This window comes from Thalassophryne amazonica, chromosome 10 (assembly GCF_902500255.1).
Source record: "Thalassophryne amazonica chromosome 10, fThaAma1.1, whole genome shotgun sequence".
Lineage (NCBI taxonomy): Eukaryota > Metazoa > Chordata > Actinopteri > Batrachoidiformes > Batrachoididae > Thalassophryne > Thalassophryne amazonica.
Window position 1 is genome coordinate 33,370,029 of NC_047112.1, and position 19,317 is coordinate 33,389,345.

The 19,317-nt window shown below is 40.0% G+C and overlaps 2 protein-coding genes across 3 annotated transcripts in view; both read left to right on the plus strand.

The window, feature by feature from the left end:
• Positions 1-9,679: 9,679 nt before the first annotated feature.
• Positions 9,680-19,317, plus strand: part of LOC117518564 (BEN domain-containing protein 5-like) — a 41,249-nt gene continuing 31,611 nt past the window's right edge. Inside the window, exons 1-3 of one of the 2 annotated variants that reach the window (XM_034179725.1) lie at positions 9,680-9,946; positions 10,907-11,037; positions 14,601-15,072. In XM_034179725.1, the coding sequence (XP_034035616.1) occupies positions 9,763-9,946; positions 10,907-11,037; positions 14,601-15,072 (787 nt within the window). In that variant the 5' untranslated portion in view covers positions 9,680-9,762. Of the gene's footprint in view, positions 9,947-9,976; positions 10,260-10,906; positions 11,038-14,600; positions 15,073-19,317 lie in introns of those variants that run through there. The other variant, XM_034179726.1, reaches the window with a different exon arrangement.
• The window catches only part of LOC117518082 (BEN domain-containing protein 5-like), a 40,528-nt gene continuing 30,973 nt past the window's right edge, over positions 9,763-19,317 (plus strand). The window contains exons 1-3 of the mRNA XM_034179146.1: positions 9,763-9,946; positions 10,907-11,037; positions 14,601-15,072. Of these exons, the coding sequence (XP_034035037.1) occupies positions 9,763-9,946; positions 10,907-11,037; positions 14,601-15,072 (787 nt within the window). The remainder of the gene's footprint in view (positions 9,947-10,906; positions 11,038-14,600; positions 15,073-19,317) is intronic.

Here is a 19,317-nt window from a genome sequence, read left to right on the forward strand (position 1 = left end):
ACACATTTAGTAAACACATTCACCACTTTAGAGTTGGGGTCCCTAGTTGGTGCTGGGTTTGCAGGGAAGGCTGTGGTGCAGCAGTGTGCTGCGGCCTCCCACGGCAGTCTGCCACCTGCCGTTCCTGCCCTGCTTTTAATGCAACACTTTATAACAAGGGTGGGTTTATTAGGTAGGGTAAGTGTGGCACGTGGGGTCGGCCCTGGATGGATGGGGATGCACTCTGAGGCACTGGGGTGGGGGGTGAGCCTTCTGTCCTATTCTGCTGTGGTCTTGGGCCCTACTCTGGGGCTTGTGGGGCCCAGGGTGCCGTGGTCTATTGGGGAGGTGGGTGTTGTGGTGGGGCACGTGTGATGGCACTGAGGGGTGGACGGCTGCTCTGGGGATGGGAGCCATGGTCTCGGCGGAGGGGGTGGGGGTGGGGGGGTGTTGTTGTTGTCCCGCTTAGAGTGCCTTTATTACAGAGAGTAGCGACATGATGAGTCGAAAAAAATCGGTCACGTGATGGTGCCAGCTTGGGGCAAAAATAGCATTGGCTGTTAATGTGTCTGCATGTAAATCCAACTATTTCATTTATTTATTCACTGAAAATGATGGGTTGTTGTGCATTTGGATGCACAGTCACAGCAAGGGCTTCAAGATGCACAGATTCCCTTCAGATCTGAACAGAAGGAAAAACTGGTAAAATAAAGTCAGCCGTATGGGATGGAAACTGACATAATCGTCAAAGCTTTGCGAGGTAAATTTATTGTTCAGTCGCATGTGCAGTAAAACTCACCTAAACCATCGTCGTATAAACCAGATATTCGCAGTCACCGGACAAAAAAGTCCCAAAGTTTTTGTATTGTTTTCCATCTAATAAACACCGTATAATGGATTTTGTACATCGGATTTTTTTGCTCACATCAGATAAAATGTCTCGTCCGATCGCAATGTATTTCCATTAAAAACTCCGAGCAGTCTGGACATGTAGAGGTACAAATTAAAGTTCAGCTCTGACACTTGCTGATTTGTGGAAGGTGGGAGAGGACTAATTTCTGTGATTAAAAGTCCGACCGTTTAGTTTTTTCAAATGGTGTTCAGACTCAGACCCGCAGCCTGATGTGCACCTGTTAAATCAAACACAAAAGGCTGTGATTTGACACTTTTGACACTTCTGCTTTTAATCCTTCATCTCCCATCATATTATAACAGTTTTTATCACGTGCATGCTGATAAATGGATCAGAAAAGTCCACATCACATTTACAGCACAAAGTCGGTAAAAGAGGAAATTGTACAGCATACCTTTGATTTTCAGTTTCAATTTTTCAATTTATTTTCATTTATATAGTGCCAAATCACAACAGAGTTGCCTCAAAGCGCTTCACACAGGTAAGGGCTAACCTTACCAACCCCCAGAGCAACAGTGGTAAGGAAATGATTTGGAGGTGATGATTGCAGAAAGAAAAGGTTGAGGGTCAAATTCGTCCAGAACAATGCATCATTCAGAGATGGAGAACTTTAGCACTACATGCTATACCTGTCTAGCAAGAACAAATTGCATAAATGTGTACATATGTATTTAAATGGACTTTATATATATATATATATATATATATATATGCAGACAGAAAAAAAATTGGTATTGTTGAATGACTTTGTGTCAAACGAACAGTTTTTTAGGGAGACTAAGATGAGGGGAGTATCATTTACATAATGAAGGAATGTCAACTACAACATTTTGGCCATGTGGCACGTTGCTCTGGATATGAACCAGCTTGAAGATGGCTCTGTGCTGGCATCCACAGTGGCTGGAGAAGACCAAGGAGATGCCCACCTTTCTTCTGACTGTAGCAGACTGTAGCTTTCTTCTGACTGGTTACTTTTGAGAGATGTGATGAAACAGTTGTCTGCCTGGGTGGTTACTATTCAAGACCCAACACAGTTCTGTGAATGTGGCAGTGTGCTACAATACTCCCAGACTTGTTCTGCAGAAATTATTCAAACACAGTATTCAAACACTAAATTAAATTGTTTCTGCAGAAATTATTCACTGGTTTCAAACTCTTCAAAACCCAAATTAAATTATTGCTGCAGAAATTGTTTTATGGTTCAATACTTCCCATACAGTAAATTAAATTATTGCTGCAGAAATTATTCACTGATTCATAACTCCCCATACACTAAATTTACTTATCATGACAGAAATTATTCACCGTTTGAAAATACTTCAGATACCAAATTAAATTATTGCAGCAAAAATTATTCACAATTCTTTAAATCCCAAATTAAATTATTGCTGCAGAAATTATTTTATGGTTCAAAACTCTCCATACAGAAAATTAAATTATTACTGCAGAAATGATTCACTGGTCCAGAACTCTCCATATACTAAATTCAATTATTGCTGCAGAAATTATGTACTGGTGCAAAACTGTCCAAACAGTATCATAAATTATTGCTACACAAGTGAGACACTGGTTCATATCCCTTCAAATGTTAAATTATTGCTGCAGAAATGCTTAACTGGTTCAGACGTTAAATGTTACGGTGCACCTGGAAAGTATTCACAGCGCTTCACTTTTTCCACATTTTGTGTTACAGCCTTATTCCAAAAGGGAGTAAATTCATTTTCCCCCTCAAAATTCTACACACCTCAACATGATTTTTTATTTTTTTTTAATTTTTGCATATTTATTAAAAATAAAAAAGTAAGAAATCACATGTACATAAGTATTCACATTTGCTCATTTTGAAATGGATGCCTGCAACACATTTCAAAAAAGCTGGGACAGGGGCGACAAAAGACTGGGAAAGTTGATGAATGCTCAAAGAACACCTGTTTGGAACATTTCACAGGTGAACAGGAAACAGGTGAGTGTCATGATTGGGTATAAAAGGAGCATCCCCAAAAGGCTCAGCCGTTCACAAGCAAAGATGGGGCGAGGATGACTACTTTGTGAACAACTGCATGAAAAAATAGTCCAACAGTTTAAGAACAATGTTTCTCAATGTTCAATTGCAAGGAATTAAGGGATTCCATCATCTACAGTCCATAATACAATCAGAAGATTCAGAGAATCTGGAGAACTTTCTACATGTCAGTGGCAAGGCCGAAAACCACCATTGAATGCCTGTGACCTTCGATCCCTCAGGCAACACTGCATTAAAAACTTCAGAAAATCATTGTCAGTTAACACAGTTCATTGCTACATCTACAAGTGCAAGTTAAAACTCTACCATGCAAAGCAAAAGCCATACATCAACAACATCCAGAAACGCTGCTGCCTTCTCTGGGCCTGAGCTCATTTGAAATGGACAGATGCAAAAGAAGAAGAAGAGTTTCTTATTTAACGTGGGTAACCAACGAAAGTCTACGACAACGAAAGTCTACGACTTATTTCCAGAAGGGCCCACGACACGTGTCACTCCTCCCCCCCAGCACTGATGTTAAGAGTGCCAGTCGGGAGCGTGGTTGCAATCGGGAAGCGAACCCGAGTTGCTGGCATCCCAGTCCAATGTGCAAGCTGTTACGCCACCACCTACCTCCTAGATGCAAAGTGGAAAAGTGTGCTGTGGTCTGATAAGCCCACATTTCAGACTGTTTTTGGAAATCATGGACGTCATGTCCTCCAGACAAAAGAGGAAAAAGACCATCCAGATTGTTACCAGCACAAAGTTCAAAAGCCAGCATCTGTGATGGTATGGGGGTGTGTTAGTGCCCATGGCATGGGCAACTTACACATCTCTGATGGCATCATCAATGCTGAAAGGTACATCCAGGTTTTGTAGCAACACATGCTGTCATCCAAACAACATCTTTTTCAGGGACATCCCTACTTATTTCAGCAAGACAATGCCAAGCCACATTCTGCACGTGTTAAGACAGCGTGGCTTCGTAGTAAAAGAGTGCAGGTACTAGACTGGCCTGCCTGTAATCCAGACCTGTTGCCCATTGAAAATTTGTGGTGCATTATGAAGCACATAATACGATAACAGATTTCCCGGACTGTTGAACAGCTAAAGTCGTACATCAAGCAAGAATGTGAAAGAATTCCACCTACATAGCTTCAACAGTTAGTCTCCTCAGTTCCCAAATGCTTATTGAGTGTTGTTAGAAGGAAAGGTGATATAACACAGTGGTAAACATACCACTGTCCCAGCTTTTTTGAAACGTGTTGCAGGCATCCATTTCAAAATGAGCAAATATTTGCACAAAAACAATAAAGTTTATCAGTTTGAACATTAAATATCTCATCTTTGTGGTGTATTGAATTGAATTGAATATACGTTGAAGAGGATTTGCAAATCATTGTATTCTGTTTTTATTTACATTTTACACAACATCCCAACTTCAATGGAATTGGGGTTATATAAGGTTCCACAGCTGAGAATGCATGTCAGATCATAAACCAAGCATGAAGTCAAAGGAATTGTTTGTGGACCACTGAGACAGGATTGTCTTAAGGTACAAATACGTGGAAGGGTACAGAAACATTTCTGATGCTTTGAAGGTCCCAATAAGCACAGTGGCCTCCATCATCCATAAATGGAAGACGTTCGGACCCACCTCCTAGAGCTGGCCGCCCATCTAACCTGAGCGATCGTGAGAGAAGGGCCTTAGTCAAGGAGGTGACCAAGAACCTGATGGTCATTCTGTCAGAGCTCCAGCATTCCTCTGTGAAGAGAGAACGTTCCAGAAGGAGAACCATCTCTGCAGCAATCCACCAATCAGACCTCTATTATAGCGTGGCGAGATGGAAGCCACTCCTTAGTAAAAGACACATGGTAGTCCACCTGGAGTTTGCCACAAGACACCTGAAGGACTCTTAGACCATGAGAAACAAAATTCTCTGGTCTAAAGAGACAAAGATTGAACTCTTTGGTGTGATTGCCAGGTGTCATGTTTGGAGGAAACCAGGCACCATGCCTACAGTGAAGCATGGTGGTGGCATCATCATGCTGTGGGGATGTGTTTCAGTGAAAGGGACTGGGAGACTAGTCAGGATTGAGGGAAAGATGAACGCAGCAATGCACAGTGATATCCTGGATGAAAACCTGCTCTAGACTGCTCTTGACCTCAGACTGAGGCGATGGTTCATCTTTCACCAGGACAATAGCCCTAAGCACACAGCCAAGATATCAAAGGTATGGCTTCAGGACAACTCTGTAAATGTCCTTGAGTGGTCCAGCCAGAGCCCAGACCTGAATTCGATTGAACATTTCTGAAGAGATCTGAAAATGGTGATGCTCCCACATCCAACCTGATGGAGCTTGAGAAGTGTTGCAAAGAGGAATGGGAAAACTGCCCAAAGATAGGTGCGCCATCATATTCAAGAAGACTTGAGGCTGTAATTGCTACCAAAGGTGCATTAACAAAGTATTCTAGTGGTCTATTAAACATTAGGTCTCTCTCTTCTAAGTCCCTGTTAGTAAATGATATAATAATTGATCAAGATATTGATTTATTCTGCCTTACAGAAACCTGGTTACAGCAGGATGAATATGTTAGTTTAAATGATTCAACACCCCCGAGTCACACTAACTGTCAGAATGCTCTTAGCACAGGCCAAGGGGGAGGATTAGCAGCAATCTTCCACTCCAGCTTATTAATTAATCAAAAACCCAGACAGAGCTTTAATTCATTTGAAAGCTTGACTCTTAGTCTTGTCCATCCAAATTGGAAGTCCCAAAAACCAGTTTTATTTGTTGTTATCTATCATCCACCTGGTCGTTACTGTGAGTTTCTCTGTGAATTTTCAGACCTTTTGTCTGACTTAATGCTTAGCTCAGATAAGATAATTATAGTGGGCGATTTTAACATCCACATAGATGCTGAGAATGACAGCCTCAACACTGCATTTAATCTATTATTAGACTCAACTGGTGGCTCCACCCACCACTTTAATCATACTTTACATCTTGTTTTGACTTATGGTATGGAAATTGAAGACTTAACAGTATTCCCTGAAAACCCCCTTCTGTCTGATCATTTCTTAATAACATTTACACTTACTTTAATGGACTACCCAGCAGTGGGGAATAAGTTTCATTAAATCAAATCAAATCAATTTTATTTATATAGCGCCAAATCAGTTGCCCCAAGGTGCTTTATATTGTAAGGCAAGGCCATACAATAATTAAGGAAACACCCCAACGGTCAAAACGACCCCCTGTGAGCAAGCACTTGGCAACAGTGGGAAGGAAAAACTCCATCTTAACAGGAAGAAACCTCCAGCAGAACCAGGCTCAGGGAGGGGCAGTCTTCTGCTGGGACTGGTTGGGGCTGAGGGAGAGAACCAGGAAAAAGACATGCTGTGGAGGGGAGCAGAGATCAATCACTAATGATTAAATGCAGAGTGGAGAGTACAGAGCAAAAAGAGAAAGAAACACTCAGTGCATCATGGGAACCCCCCAGCAGTCTAAGTCTATAGCAGCATAACTAAGGGATGGTTCAGGGTCACCTGATCCAGCCCTAACTATAAGCTTTAGCAAAAAGGAAAGTTTTAAGCCTAATCTTAAAAGTAGAGAGGGTGTCTGTCTCCCTGATCTGAATTGGGAGCTGGTTCCACAGGAGAGGAGCCTGAAAGCTGAAGGCTCTGCTTCCCATTCTACTCTTACAAACCCTAGGAACTACAAGTAAGCTTGCAGTCTGAGAGTGAAGCGCTCTATTGGGGTGATATGGTACTAAGAGGTCCCTAAGATAAGATGGGACCTGATTATTCAAAACCTTATAAGTAAGAAGAAAAATTTTAAATTCTATTCTAGAATTAACAGGAAGCCAATGAAGAGAGGCCAATATGGGTGAGATATGCTCTCTCATTCTAGTCCCCGTTAGTACTCTAGCTGCAGCATTTTGAATTAACTGAAGGCTTCTCAGGGAACTTTTAGGACAACCTGATAATAATGAATTACAATAGTCCAGCCTAGAGGAAATAAATGCATGAATTAGTTTTTCAGCATCACTCTGAGACAAGACCTTTCTAATTTTAGAGATATTGCGTAAATGCAAAAAAGCAGTCCTACATATTTATTTAATATGCGCATTGAATGACATATGCTGATCAAAAATGACTCCAAGATTTCTCACAGTATTACTAGAGGTCAGGGTAATGCCATCCAGAGTAAGGATCTGGTTAGACACCATGTTTCTAAGATTTGTGGGGCCAAGTACAATAACTTCAGTTTTATCTGAGTTTAAAAGCAGGAAATTAGAGGTCATCCATGTCTTTATGTCTGTAAGACAATCCTGCAGTTTAGCTAATTGGTGTGTGTCCTCTGGCTTCATGGATAGATAAAGCTGGGTATCATCTGCGTAACAATGAAAATTTAAGCAATGCCGTCTAATAATACTGCCTAAGGGAAGCATGTATAAAGTGAATAAAATTTGTCCTAGCACAGAACCTTGTGGAACTCCATAATTAACCTTAGTCTGTGAAGAAGATTCCCCATTTACATGAACAAATTGTAATCTATTAGATAAATATGATTCAAACCACCGCAGCGCAGTGCCTTTAATACCTATGGCATGCGCTAATCTCTGTAATAAAATTTTATGGTCAACAGTATCAAAAGCAGCACTGAGGTCTAACAGAACAAGCACAGAGATGAGTCCACTGTCCGAGGCCATAAGAAGATCATTTGTAACCTTCACTAATGCTGTTTCTGTACTATGATGAATTCTAAAACCTGACTGAAACTCTTCAAATAGACCATTCCTCTGCAGATGATCAGTTAGCTGTTTTACAACTACCCTTTCAAGAATTTTTGAGAGAAAAGGAAGGTTGGAGATTGGCCTATAATTAGCTAAGATAGCTGGGTCAAGTGATGGCTTTTTAAGTAATGGTTTAATTACTGCCACCTTAAAAGCCTGTGGTACATAGCCAACTAACAAAGATAGATTGATCATATTTAAGATCGAAGCATTAAATAATGGTAGGGCTTCCTTGAGCAGCCTGGTAGGAATGGGGTCTAATAAACATGTTGATGGTTTGGATGAAGTAACTAATGAAAATAAGTCAGACAGAACAATCGGAGAGAAAAGAGTCTAACCAAATACCGGCATCACTGAAAGCAGCCAAAGATAATGCTACGTCTTTGGGATGGTTATGAGTAATTTTTTCTCTAATAGTTAAAATTTTGTTAGCAAAGAAAGTCATGAAGTCATTACTAGTTAAAGTTAATGGAATACTCAGCTCAATAGAGCTCTGACTCTTTGTCAGCCTGGCTACAGTGCTGAAAAGAAACCTGGGGTTGTTCTTATTTTCTTCAATTAGTGATGAGTAGAAAGATGTCCTAGCTTTACGGAGGGCTTTTTTATAGAGCAACAGACTCTTTTTCCAGGCTAAGTGAAGATCTTCTAAATTAGTGAGACGCCATTTCCTCTCCAACTTACGGGTTATCTGCTTTAAGCTACGAGTTTGTGAGTTATACCACGGAGTCAGACACTTCTGATTTAAAGCTCTCTTTTTCAGAGGAGCTACAGCATCCAAAGTTGTCTTCAATGAGGATGTAAAACTATTGACGAGATACTCTATCTCCCTTACAGAGTTTAGGTAGCTACTCTGCACTGTGTTGTTATATGGCATTAGAGAACATAAAGAAGGAATCATATCCTTAAACCTAGTTACAGCGCTTTCTGAAAGACTTCTAGTGTAATGAAACTTATTCCCTACTGCTGGGTAGTCCATCAGAGTAAATGTAAATGTTATTAAGAAATGATCAGACAGAAGGGAGTTTTCAGGGAATACTGTTAAGTCTTCTATTTCCATACCATAAGTCAGAACAAGATCTAAGATATGATTAAAGTGGTGGGTGGACTCATTTACTTTTTGAGCAAAGCCAATTGAGTCTAATAATAGATTAAATGCAGTGTTGAGGCTGTCATTCTCAGCATCTGTGTGGATGTTAAAATCGCCCACTATAATTATCTTATCTGAGCTAAGCACTAAGTCAGACAAAAGGTCTGAAAATTCACAGAGAAACTCACAGTAACGACCAGGTGGACGATAGATAATAACAAATAAAACTGTTTTTTGGGACTTCCAATTTGGATGGACAAGACTAAGAGACAAGCTTTCAAATGAATTAAAGCTCTGTCTGGGTTTTTGATTAATTAATAAGCTGGAATGGAAGATTGCTGCTAATCCTCCGCCTCGGCCCGTGCTACGAGCATTCTGACAGTTAGTGTGACTCGGGGGTGTTGACTCATTTAAACTAACATATTCATCCTGCTGTAACCAGGTTTCTGTAAGGAAGAATAAATCAATATGTTGATCAATTATTATATCATTTACCAACAGGGACTTAGAAGAGAGAGACCTAATGTTTAATAGACCACATTTAACTGTTTTAGTCTGTGGTGCAGTTGAAGGTGCTATATTATTTTTTCTTTTTGAATTTTTATGCTTAAATAGATTTTTGCTGGTTATTGGTAGTCTGGGAGCAGGCACCGTCTCTACGGGGATGGGGTAATGAGGGGATGGCAGGGGGAGAGAAGCTGCAGAGAGGTGTGTAAGACTACAACTCTGCTCAGAGAACTGATACAAAACTTTATTTGGCATGTTTTCTTCTGCTAAAACTTTAGTGTCTATTAAAAAACTAAAACAAAACTTTGTCTTTTAGTTTTGCCTGGATGATGCGCGCCGATGATGTGGACCAGACAGGAGCAATCGAGCGCAGAAATCATGTACATTAAAAAAAAAAAAAAAAAAAAAAAAATACTTTGTTGGGGGGGAACTGTCAACCATATCCAAAGTGCAGGACCAAAGAGAACTAAATAATGTATGCTTTTGTTCGATTCTTTGAAGAGGATATGTGCTACGCGTTGCCCGTGTCAAACGTGGAAGATTTCCGACCTGTGCACAGAACAGATTTTGATGATCAGAAGGTGTATCTGGTTCAGAGAACAGGAGAGAATGGCAGCGCAGGCCAGCCGTGCGAGGCGCACATCCTCGCCCTTGCAGGTAAGTCGTCTTGCTAACAGATCAGCTTTTCTCTCTCGCGCGCGCTCTTTTTTTTTTTACCAGGGTTTTTCTCCCCCGTCGTCACTAAGTAATGTCGCTTTTTAGAAATCCTCGGACTTGTGTCCAGGCGCGTCCTTTTGTCCTGTCTTGTCAGTCAAAGTCGCGATCAGCTGGAATCTGACAGTTCGAGCAACAACACCATACGCGGACGCTAGCTAGATATGCTAGTTAAGTGTGCTAAAATAATACCGGGTCTTCACTTATTTATTTATTTTTTGTTTACATTTGCTGTGTTGTATTACGGCTCGTTTCGGTAGCTTAGAGTAGCTTGTTTTCGCTACGTTAGCCAGCCACACCGGTTGTTGTTTACATCATTGGCCAGCTAACGTTAGCTCAGTTACTGTGTGTTCCGCGTTAGCACGTTAGCGCCAACATGCTAGTTAGCCGCGTACAGACGCAAGGCTGTACACTTATTTCTCGAAGGTTAAAATGCCCCCAGCTGCTATTTTTTCCAGTTAGTTCTGAAGTGGACGTGAAACGCTGGCTCTGTAGCTTTTGTTGATGCTGGGTCGGGGTTAGCTTTTTAGTTTGTGTTATGGAGAAGGTTGTGCAGATTTCAGCGCATCTCTGGCTCAGACATGTTAAACATCACAGCTGCTTCGCTTCAGTTCTTTTTGACTTTTTCGTCGCTAATGAGGTGTCATGACACGTTGGCTTTGAAAGGTTGATTTTTAGCTACACCACTAATCCCTGAATCTGAGCCGTGTGTGCTAAAAGCTCGGTCTGATCAACTGTTGTGTCAAAATACTGCATCACAGCAGATCAGAGACAAAATAGTGTCGACCGACTGGACAAATGCATGAAAATATTTCAGTAGGTACCGTGTCCAGATTTATATTAAAAAGAAAAATTCTGTGAACATGATTCTAGTCTTGCTCATTTTACTTTTGTACTTCACAGATACAGTAGAAGAATTTGACGATAGTGTAATGCAGAAGAAGATGAAAATGCCCAAGATGTCCATCAGGAATTCAGGAATCTCTATTGAGAACAATTTTGGAGAGGAGAGAATGCCACTTAGGCATAAAAAGGTAGGCTCTTTGCAAGCACATACTACTTGTGGAACAAGTGTGTTTACACATTTAAATGATTTATTTTAACATATTTCTTTGTAGACTCCTAAATATCAAAATGTTCTTTGATTTCAATGGCAGCAGTGTCTTGAAATGCCATTTCACTGGCTTTTGATATTCCTAAAAAGTACATCTGTATTTGAAACACTTTTAAAATGCAGTTGGCAATGGTGGTAATGTGTGTGCAAGCATTTCCTTAAGCATTTTCTTCACCAAAGCAATTAACCTTGACTACTTCACTCTTTGACAACAGACCGTATTCTATATGTCTATATGTCGGTGTTTATGATTGCAAGTGTCAAGTTGATATCAATGAATGGAAAGTCTTGTATCTAATAAAAATGTCTGTCAGTGATAGTGTGACACTACCATAGATTTGGCTGGTACCCAAAATCTGCCATGCTATTTTTACCATATGCTGGATTAACACAAATTCAGCACTCTGGGCAGCTTCCCTTTGACTGACAAATCCTCTGAGCGGCTCATCACAGAAGTCAGTGACTCTACTCCTGCCAGTTTGTATTGAGATTTGCAAAGTTCATATAAAATGTTAGGATTTACATCATTTCTGGGTGATATTTACACCTATCCTCCTGCGTACTTTGTGCAGAATAGAATATAGTGGTGCTAGTACACTAGTATACATACCTCTTAAAGTGGTTTTGCCATATCGCTGCCTAAAAATAGTGAGACGTGCATCTGCCAGAGAAACTTTAAGTCCTTTTTACCTCCGAAGCAAGAGGAATACAGCCCAAAAATTGGCACCATGCTTGTGGAAAAGCTCTGCCTTAAATTGACATTCGGGGAATGGAAACCCCATCATTTCTGTTGTTTACTAACCCCTCCGACTTCAGTGACGGCTGTAAAATAGATGATTAAAACAGAAGATCGCAATTTATCGTACATGGCAACAAGTTTAGAGCTGAAGAGAACACAGCAAAAATGCAAGCAAGTTTTGGTCTGTTTACTGTGTAAATCCCCCTGCCCACATGCATTCTGTTAGGTTGCCATTGGCTTTCCGATAGAAAAACATTTCAAAATGGCAAACTCACAGGATAATCACCAACCCCACTGCAATGCATCTGCAAGCATTCTTAGTCATCCTGGAGTGCATCACCCACCATCTGGAGTATCAGGATAATCAAGAACAAATTTTGGAAGGTCCAAAATTTTGACGCCGATAGAAAACATTGGGAACCCGACCAGGTCACCAGCAAGCTCACGGCAGCTTAACAGACCATATGCAACGTCCTGGAAACCCTGCTGCAAGCTGACAGCATTAGATTTGTACCAAACACTGAAGCAGATCTGTACCCAATCTGGCATCCTAAACCTTACTGCGGCAAGCAGCTGGTGAAATATTCCATCCTGTGAATAGGTGTCGACAGTGACAAGGTCACTGCCAGCTTCAGCGTTTTCCCTTTTTGCAGTTTAGGATACTGTTTGCTTCCTGATTCTATCTGGAGCCCACCTAGAAACTGATGGGAACACATGGACACGAACTAGGCTTTAGTTAGTGCATTTTTCATACGTCACAAAGTCATTTATTTTGAGGTCTTAGATCAGAGCAATGGTCATTTTGTCCAAATATCAGATGTGAGGAATTTTCTTACAGTATACAAGTGTTCACCTAAAATAAATATTTTATTTTTACAATGAACATTTATTCAATATTTTACATAAATATTGGATCATTCCCCTGCCATAGACTGGCATATTGTCCTGGATGTACCCTGCCTCTCACATTAAGACCGCTGGGATAGTTTGAGAAGCATCTTCTTAAAAAACGCACACAGAAGTTGCACATTGCGCGTTCCTGCAGTCACCTCTCCAGAACCCTATCACTTCCAGAGTGGTTGTGTGTTTGGTTGCTTCTCTTATTAGCCTTCTGCTTGCGCAGTCACTCAGTTTTTGAGAAATTCCCACTACTGACAGATTTACGTCATAAATAGTACCATGATGTTTCTTAATGATTGATGGAAATAAACTCAAGACATATTCAGTGATTTAGAAATGATCATTGATCCATCCCCTGATTTTTCTGAAGAAAACTATTTGTGAAAGTGTTGATTTACACTAAAGTCATCAAAGTATGCTTGTAACTCGCGTTGGGTATCAGGAATCAGTTCTTTTCGACAATTGTTAAGAAATGATTTGATCCACCAACATCAATAGCCTTTTTGCTTAATGATTCCCTTATCGGTCCTTCTGAGCGGCTGTTGTTTTTGAGGGTGTTTGTGGGGAAAATGATCATTTCTCAATGTTGATTGCACACCCTGCAGCGGGTCTGTAATCAACCGATTCTGCAGAGTAGCTCTGTTTTGAAGCTTGAAGCAATGAAGTAGTGCTTCGACCCGTTGCTTCGTTGGTTCTTTGCTTCGCTGCTTTTCGGAATCGGCAAATCCACTTCTTAGCCACTCTCAAAGCCATTAAAATATGTCAATTGTGAGTCACTTTTGTGCGAATTAAAGTCATTAAATGGGACTCCTGTCTTGTTGCGAGAAAGAAACAATCGTTTTCCGTTCCATTCGCACAGCTCCAAATGCTGCGCGGTTCTCTGCCGAGTCAAGTTAGAAAGATAGAGTCCGATCGGAATTAATAACTTCAAAACAAATCACCGTTTTAAATCAAATGACACTTCTTTCTGAACATTGTACTGCGATCGATCAGAAAAAAAATGTTTTTCCTCCAAAAAATGAGACGTCCTGCACTGATATACAGCAGCCGGCTGACCTAAGCGCAGAGGTATGGAGTTACATGCATGCCAGAATGTCTGAAAGGAAATGCTTTTGACAAAAACTATAGATTTTGTTTATTTCTATTTATGTCCAGAGATCAAGGATCCACCATGTAACTTTATTTGAGTCCAGAGATCAAGGATCCAGTGACCAGTTTCATATTTATTTACTTTAAGACTCAATAAAATGTTGTTGACATAGAAAACCTGTAAAGCCTACTTTTAGTACACAGAAAATTCACAAGAGGTATCGATAAGGAATCAAATTGATAAGCAGAATCGATAATGGCATTGATATTGATTAAAATCTTATCAATACCCATCCCTACTTGTAACTTTCATATAGTTTTTTTGTTTTGTTTTTTTTTTTTTTCTGTATTTTTATTTCACAATATGAAAGCTTTTTTGGTGGTGTTTTTGTTCAGGAACTTTGAAATTTGGTTAAGTATTTTGAGTATATAAAATTGATTCAATTGCATTTGTTACTGAACATACTGTATTTTAAATTTTATACATAAAAATAAAGGGTGCCAACAATTCTGACCAGGACTACATGTTACAAATAGTAATTTTTTTTATCAAGTTATGGTTAAATATCCTGCTTAAAATGAGGGGCTCATGTGAATAGAAATGCAGAAGCTACACATAGGACCATCATATTATTGTTTGGGGCTCCCCAAAAAGTTTAGTGAATACTTCAACAACTGCAGCCCTGTGGACATTTCAATTGCCTTGTGAATGGGTTGTTTTTTTATTTGTCTTGCTTAAATGTTGTTTTCCTCAGCCCCTATATCAAGACCATGGCCGCCCCCTCTCCAACTCCTCCAAGAGTCTGGCAGCAGTAGTGGCTCGCCTGGAGAGAAATGCAGCCAGCTCATGTATAGAGGGGGAAGATGACCTCGATGAGGACCGGCTCGCTGAGGAGGGAGAGGATGCAGATGACGAAGATGAAGATATGGAGGCAGAACATCAACATCATCACCAGCACCAACAGCATTTGGAGGTGGACACAGATTGTGTATCTGAGGCAGCTGCAGCTGTGGTTCCCAGAGTCCTGTACGAGGAGCTGGTTCATAGTTACCGGCAACAGGAGGAGGAGATGAGGAGGTTGCAGCAGGAGCTAGAGAGGACCCGCAGGCAGCTGGTACAGCAAGCCAAAAAGCTGAAGGAATATGGTAGCTTGCTGACCGAGGTCAAGGAACTGAGGGACTTCAACAGGCGGCTGCAAGATGTACTTCTCATGAGACTGGGAAGCGGTGAGTCCAGGAATACATACATCAAAACTCCTTCCTGTACCTCAGAGTTTAATAGGAACTTATACAGGTGACTTGGACAAAGTCTGTTTGTGTATCAAACTTCAAATCATACTCTTTGAGCATGAATACTAGAGAAACTCAAGCAAATATATTTAAACATTTTAGAAAATGCAAAACATCTGTATTCTGTACCATCAGGAATTGGTAGTGAAAGTGAAAGGAGCAGAAAGGAAAGTGTGGGGGCATGTGAAAATTCTAGAGTATACTGTATGTGCACACAGTGTAAGATGTTAAATTTTCTGTTCTGATATAAGAGTTGGTGTAAATGGCACGTTTGGCACTCCTATGGATAAATAATGGCTTTGACAATATTGTCATACATAGACCTGGATTCCATAGTGCCAAGCAGATGAGAGTCTGCAATTCCCCCCTGGACTGGACAGCAGTACAACACAGGTTACTTCCCCAGCTGAGGCTGATACCCATTTACAGCTGGGTGGACTGAGGCAGTGTAGATTAAGTGTCTTGTCCGAGGACACAGACACGTAGCATGACCCAGGTCTACGTATTGGCAAGCCAGCTCCTTATTCACTCAACTACCTTCTGTAGTTTCTTGAAAATTTAAATTGGCATTATTTAATTTTATTGTGATTTTTCTGGCAAGCTATGAAATAAATTATTAATCTTAAGCAATAATTGATAACTTGATCACCAGTGGAGGTAAAAGGTGATGATACCATTACTGCCTTTCAGTTGTAAGTCGTTCAGAGTAAATGAAGATGAAATATTTTCCCACTTCTTAAATTTAGCTCCATGTTAAAGAGTATATTTTGTCAGTGATTGGTTATGTAATTCAAGTACACTGTAAATCCGAATGGAGGTCATGTTTATATGGCTAACTGGTGCATGTTGTCTGAATAAGCTTTACAGCCTCACTACTCCCAACAGTTTACAATAAAGTAAAAGCTTTCACAGCAGACAGTGCGGGAGTTGTGGGTCAAACCTGGTTTTGTCAATTAAAGGGTGTTTATTTATTTTCTAGGGTATCTTGTAAATGTGGGATAATGCTTTAAGATTTAGGAGAGTGCCTCATGATGTCCTTTGGGCAATTTCATATATTAACCCCTTAATGCCCTATTTGCCCAAATCATGAAAAAAAAAATACATCATTAAACCCACGCATTAACATGGGTTTAGAGCATTTGGAATCATACATATTTCTAAGTTATATACAGTTATATGCAAAAGTTTGGGCACCCCTAATGATTTTCATGATTTTCCTTTATAAATCATTGGTTGTCTGGATCAGAAATTTCAGTTAAATATATCATATAGCAGACGAACACACTGATATTTCATAAGTGAAATGAAGTTTCTAGTCTTTACAGAAAGTGTGCAATAATTATTTAAACAAAATTGGGCAGGTGCATAAATTCCGGTTCTCTTGTCATATTATTGATTTGAATACATTTAGCACTAATTATTGGAACACAAAATTGGTTTGGTAAGCTCATTGACCCTTACCTCCTTACACAGATGAATCCAATCATGAGAAAGAGTATTTAAGGTGGCCATTTGCAAATGTTTCCTCTCTTTGCATCTCTTCTAATGAGTGGTGACATGGAAGCCTCTAAACACCTCTCAAATGACCTGAAAGCAAAGATTGTTCAACATCATGGTTTAGGGGAAGGATACAAAAAGCTATCTCAGAGATTTCAGCTGTCAGTTTCCACTATGAGGAACATAGTGAGGAAATGGAAGACCACAGACACAGTACTAGTTAAGGCCTGAAGTGGCAGGTCAAGAAAAATCTCATAAGCTGAAGTGAAGGATGTTGAGAACATCCATAGTCAACCCACAGACCTGCTCCAAAGACCAACAACATGATCTTGCTGCAGATAGTGTCTCAGTGTATCATTCAACTATACAGCGCACTTTGCACAAGGAGATGCTGTAATTCAGAGGAAGCCTTTTCTGGATACACACCATAAATGGAGTTGCTTGAGGTATGCGAAAGCACATTTGGACAAGCCAGCTTAATTTTGGAATAAGGTGCTGTGGACTGATGAAACTAAAATTGAATTAGGGGCGATATGCATGGCTGAAAAAGAACACAGCATTCGAAGAAAAACACTTGCTGCCTACAGTAAAACTTGGAGGTGGTTCCATCATGCTGTGTGGCTGTGTGGCCAGTGCAGGTCCTGGTAATCTTGTTAAAGTTGAGGGTCACATGGATTCCAGTCAATATCAGCAGATTCTTGAGAACAATGTTCATGAATCATTGACAAAGTTGCGCCGTGGGGTGGATCTTTCAACAAGACAACTACCCTAAACACTGCTCAAAGTCTACTAAGGCATTCATGCAGAGGAACAAGTACAACATTCTAGAATGGCCATCTCAGTCCCCAGACCTGAATAATATTGAAAATTTGTGGTGTGATTTTTAAGTGAGCTGTCCATGCTCGGAAACCAACAAACCTGTCTGAACTGATGTTTTTTAAAGAATAATGGTCCATAATACCTTCAACCAGAATCCAGACTCTCATTAGAAGCTATAGGAAGTGTTTAGAGGCTGCTATTTCTGCAAAAGGAGGATCTACTAAATATTGTTTTCTTTTGGGGTGCCCAAATTTATGCACCTACTTAATTTTGTTTAAAGAATTATTGCACACTTTCTGTAAATTCTTTAAACTTCATTTCACTTCTCAAATTTCACTGTGTTTGTCTGCCATATGATATTTGACTGAAATTACTGATCTAAACAACCAATGATTTATAAAGGAAAATCAAGAAAATTATCAGTGGTGCCCAAACATTAGCATACAACTGTGTTAACACCCGTAATTTAAAGGTGAATACTGGTATCAAATATGTCACGTTTACAATTTGATATTTATTCATACAGTACTTAATATATTTTCAAATATAATTCAAACGTGGAAAATTAGTCCTTTTCCAAGTATTCCAAATGAATACATTTCTGTATTTCAGACAACCATAAGGTGTAATTTATCTGCACAAAATAAAGACATGAAGTCTGCTTAATAATGTAGAACATTTCATCCACATTCTTGGAGTACTATGTGAGAAGAAAGGCTAGTGAGTGTGTGGTGTGCCCATGAGTCTGGGAGGAATTGTCATTAAAATTACCCACAAGTGAACTAGACCATCATCAGCATTGGATATGCCAGATGACTTTAAATCGACTACTGCTGCTTTAGCAGAAGATTTCTTGCACTGTTGGTACTCACTGTATAAACATCATAATAATCTGTGTTAAATAATTTTCTTGGATTCCAGCATCTATCCTGCTGAATCTATTTGCAAACTAGTTGATTGGGACTTGACAGTACTTGGCGCAGTTGAACCAATGTACAATGCAGGAAGGGTATTATCAAGCTTTGGAGAAACCGCTGCCAGTAACATTAACAGAAATTCACTTACTGTCTCTGTGATGATTTTTAATTATACTGATGTCAATATCAACATGTTTCATATCCAGAAGGATTTGTTTACTGGACTTTGTAAGAAAAGTCTCAATTTCATCCTTTTTGTCATTTACAAGTCTGAGAGTCTGTGAGGCACAGTTCCTAGATGCAATTGTATTAGGTGTTTTCTTAAACTGGGAAATAGGGGTGCACGCTCCCTTGTTTTGGCTGTGTGCCCATTTGCCAAAATTACAATTTTTTTTTTTTTTTTTAAGTGCTATTCCTGGCATACAGCTTTCCCTCAGTGATAAATGCTTCCTGAAATACATAACATTGATGCTAGGAAATGCAAACCCGTTCAGGGAGGTTATGGTCTAGTGGTTAAGTGTTGGGCTTGAGACCAGAGGATCCTTGGTTCAAATCCCAGCCTGTCCAGAAAATCACTAAGGGCCTTTGGGCAAGGTCCTTAATCCCCTAGTTGCTCCTGGTGTGTAGTGAGCGACTTGTATGGCAGCACCTTGACATCAGGGTGAATGTGAGGCATTATTGTAAATTGCTTTGACTGTCTGATGCAGATGGAAAAGCAATATATAAATGCAGTCCATTTTCCATAATAAACAGTGTATTTTTTTTTCCGAAATACTAAAAATGTATCAAAATGACAGTAAGAATGTGTAAACATGTCCTATTTCGCGGCTTCCATGTTTTGCAGGGATTAAATTCTCCTGTCGCTATGATGGGTTTCCGTCAATTGTGTGGCAAAAACACCATATATGAGAGGGATCGACAGTAACGCTGCCTGTTCGACACTGGCGAG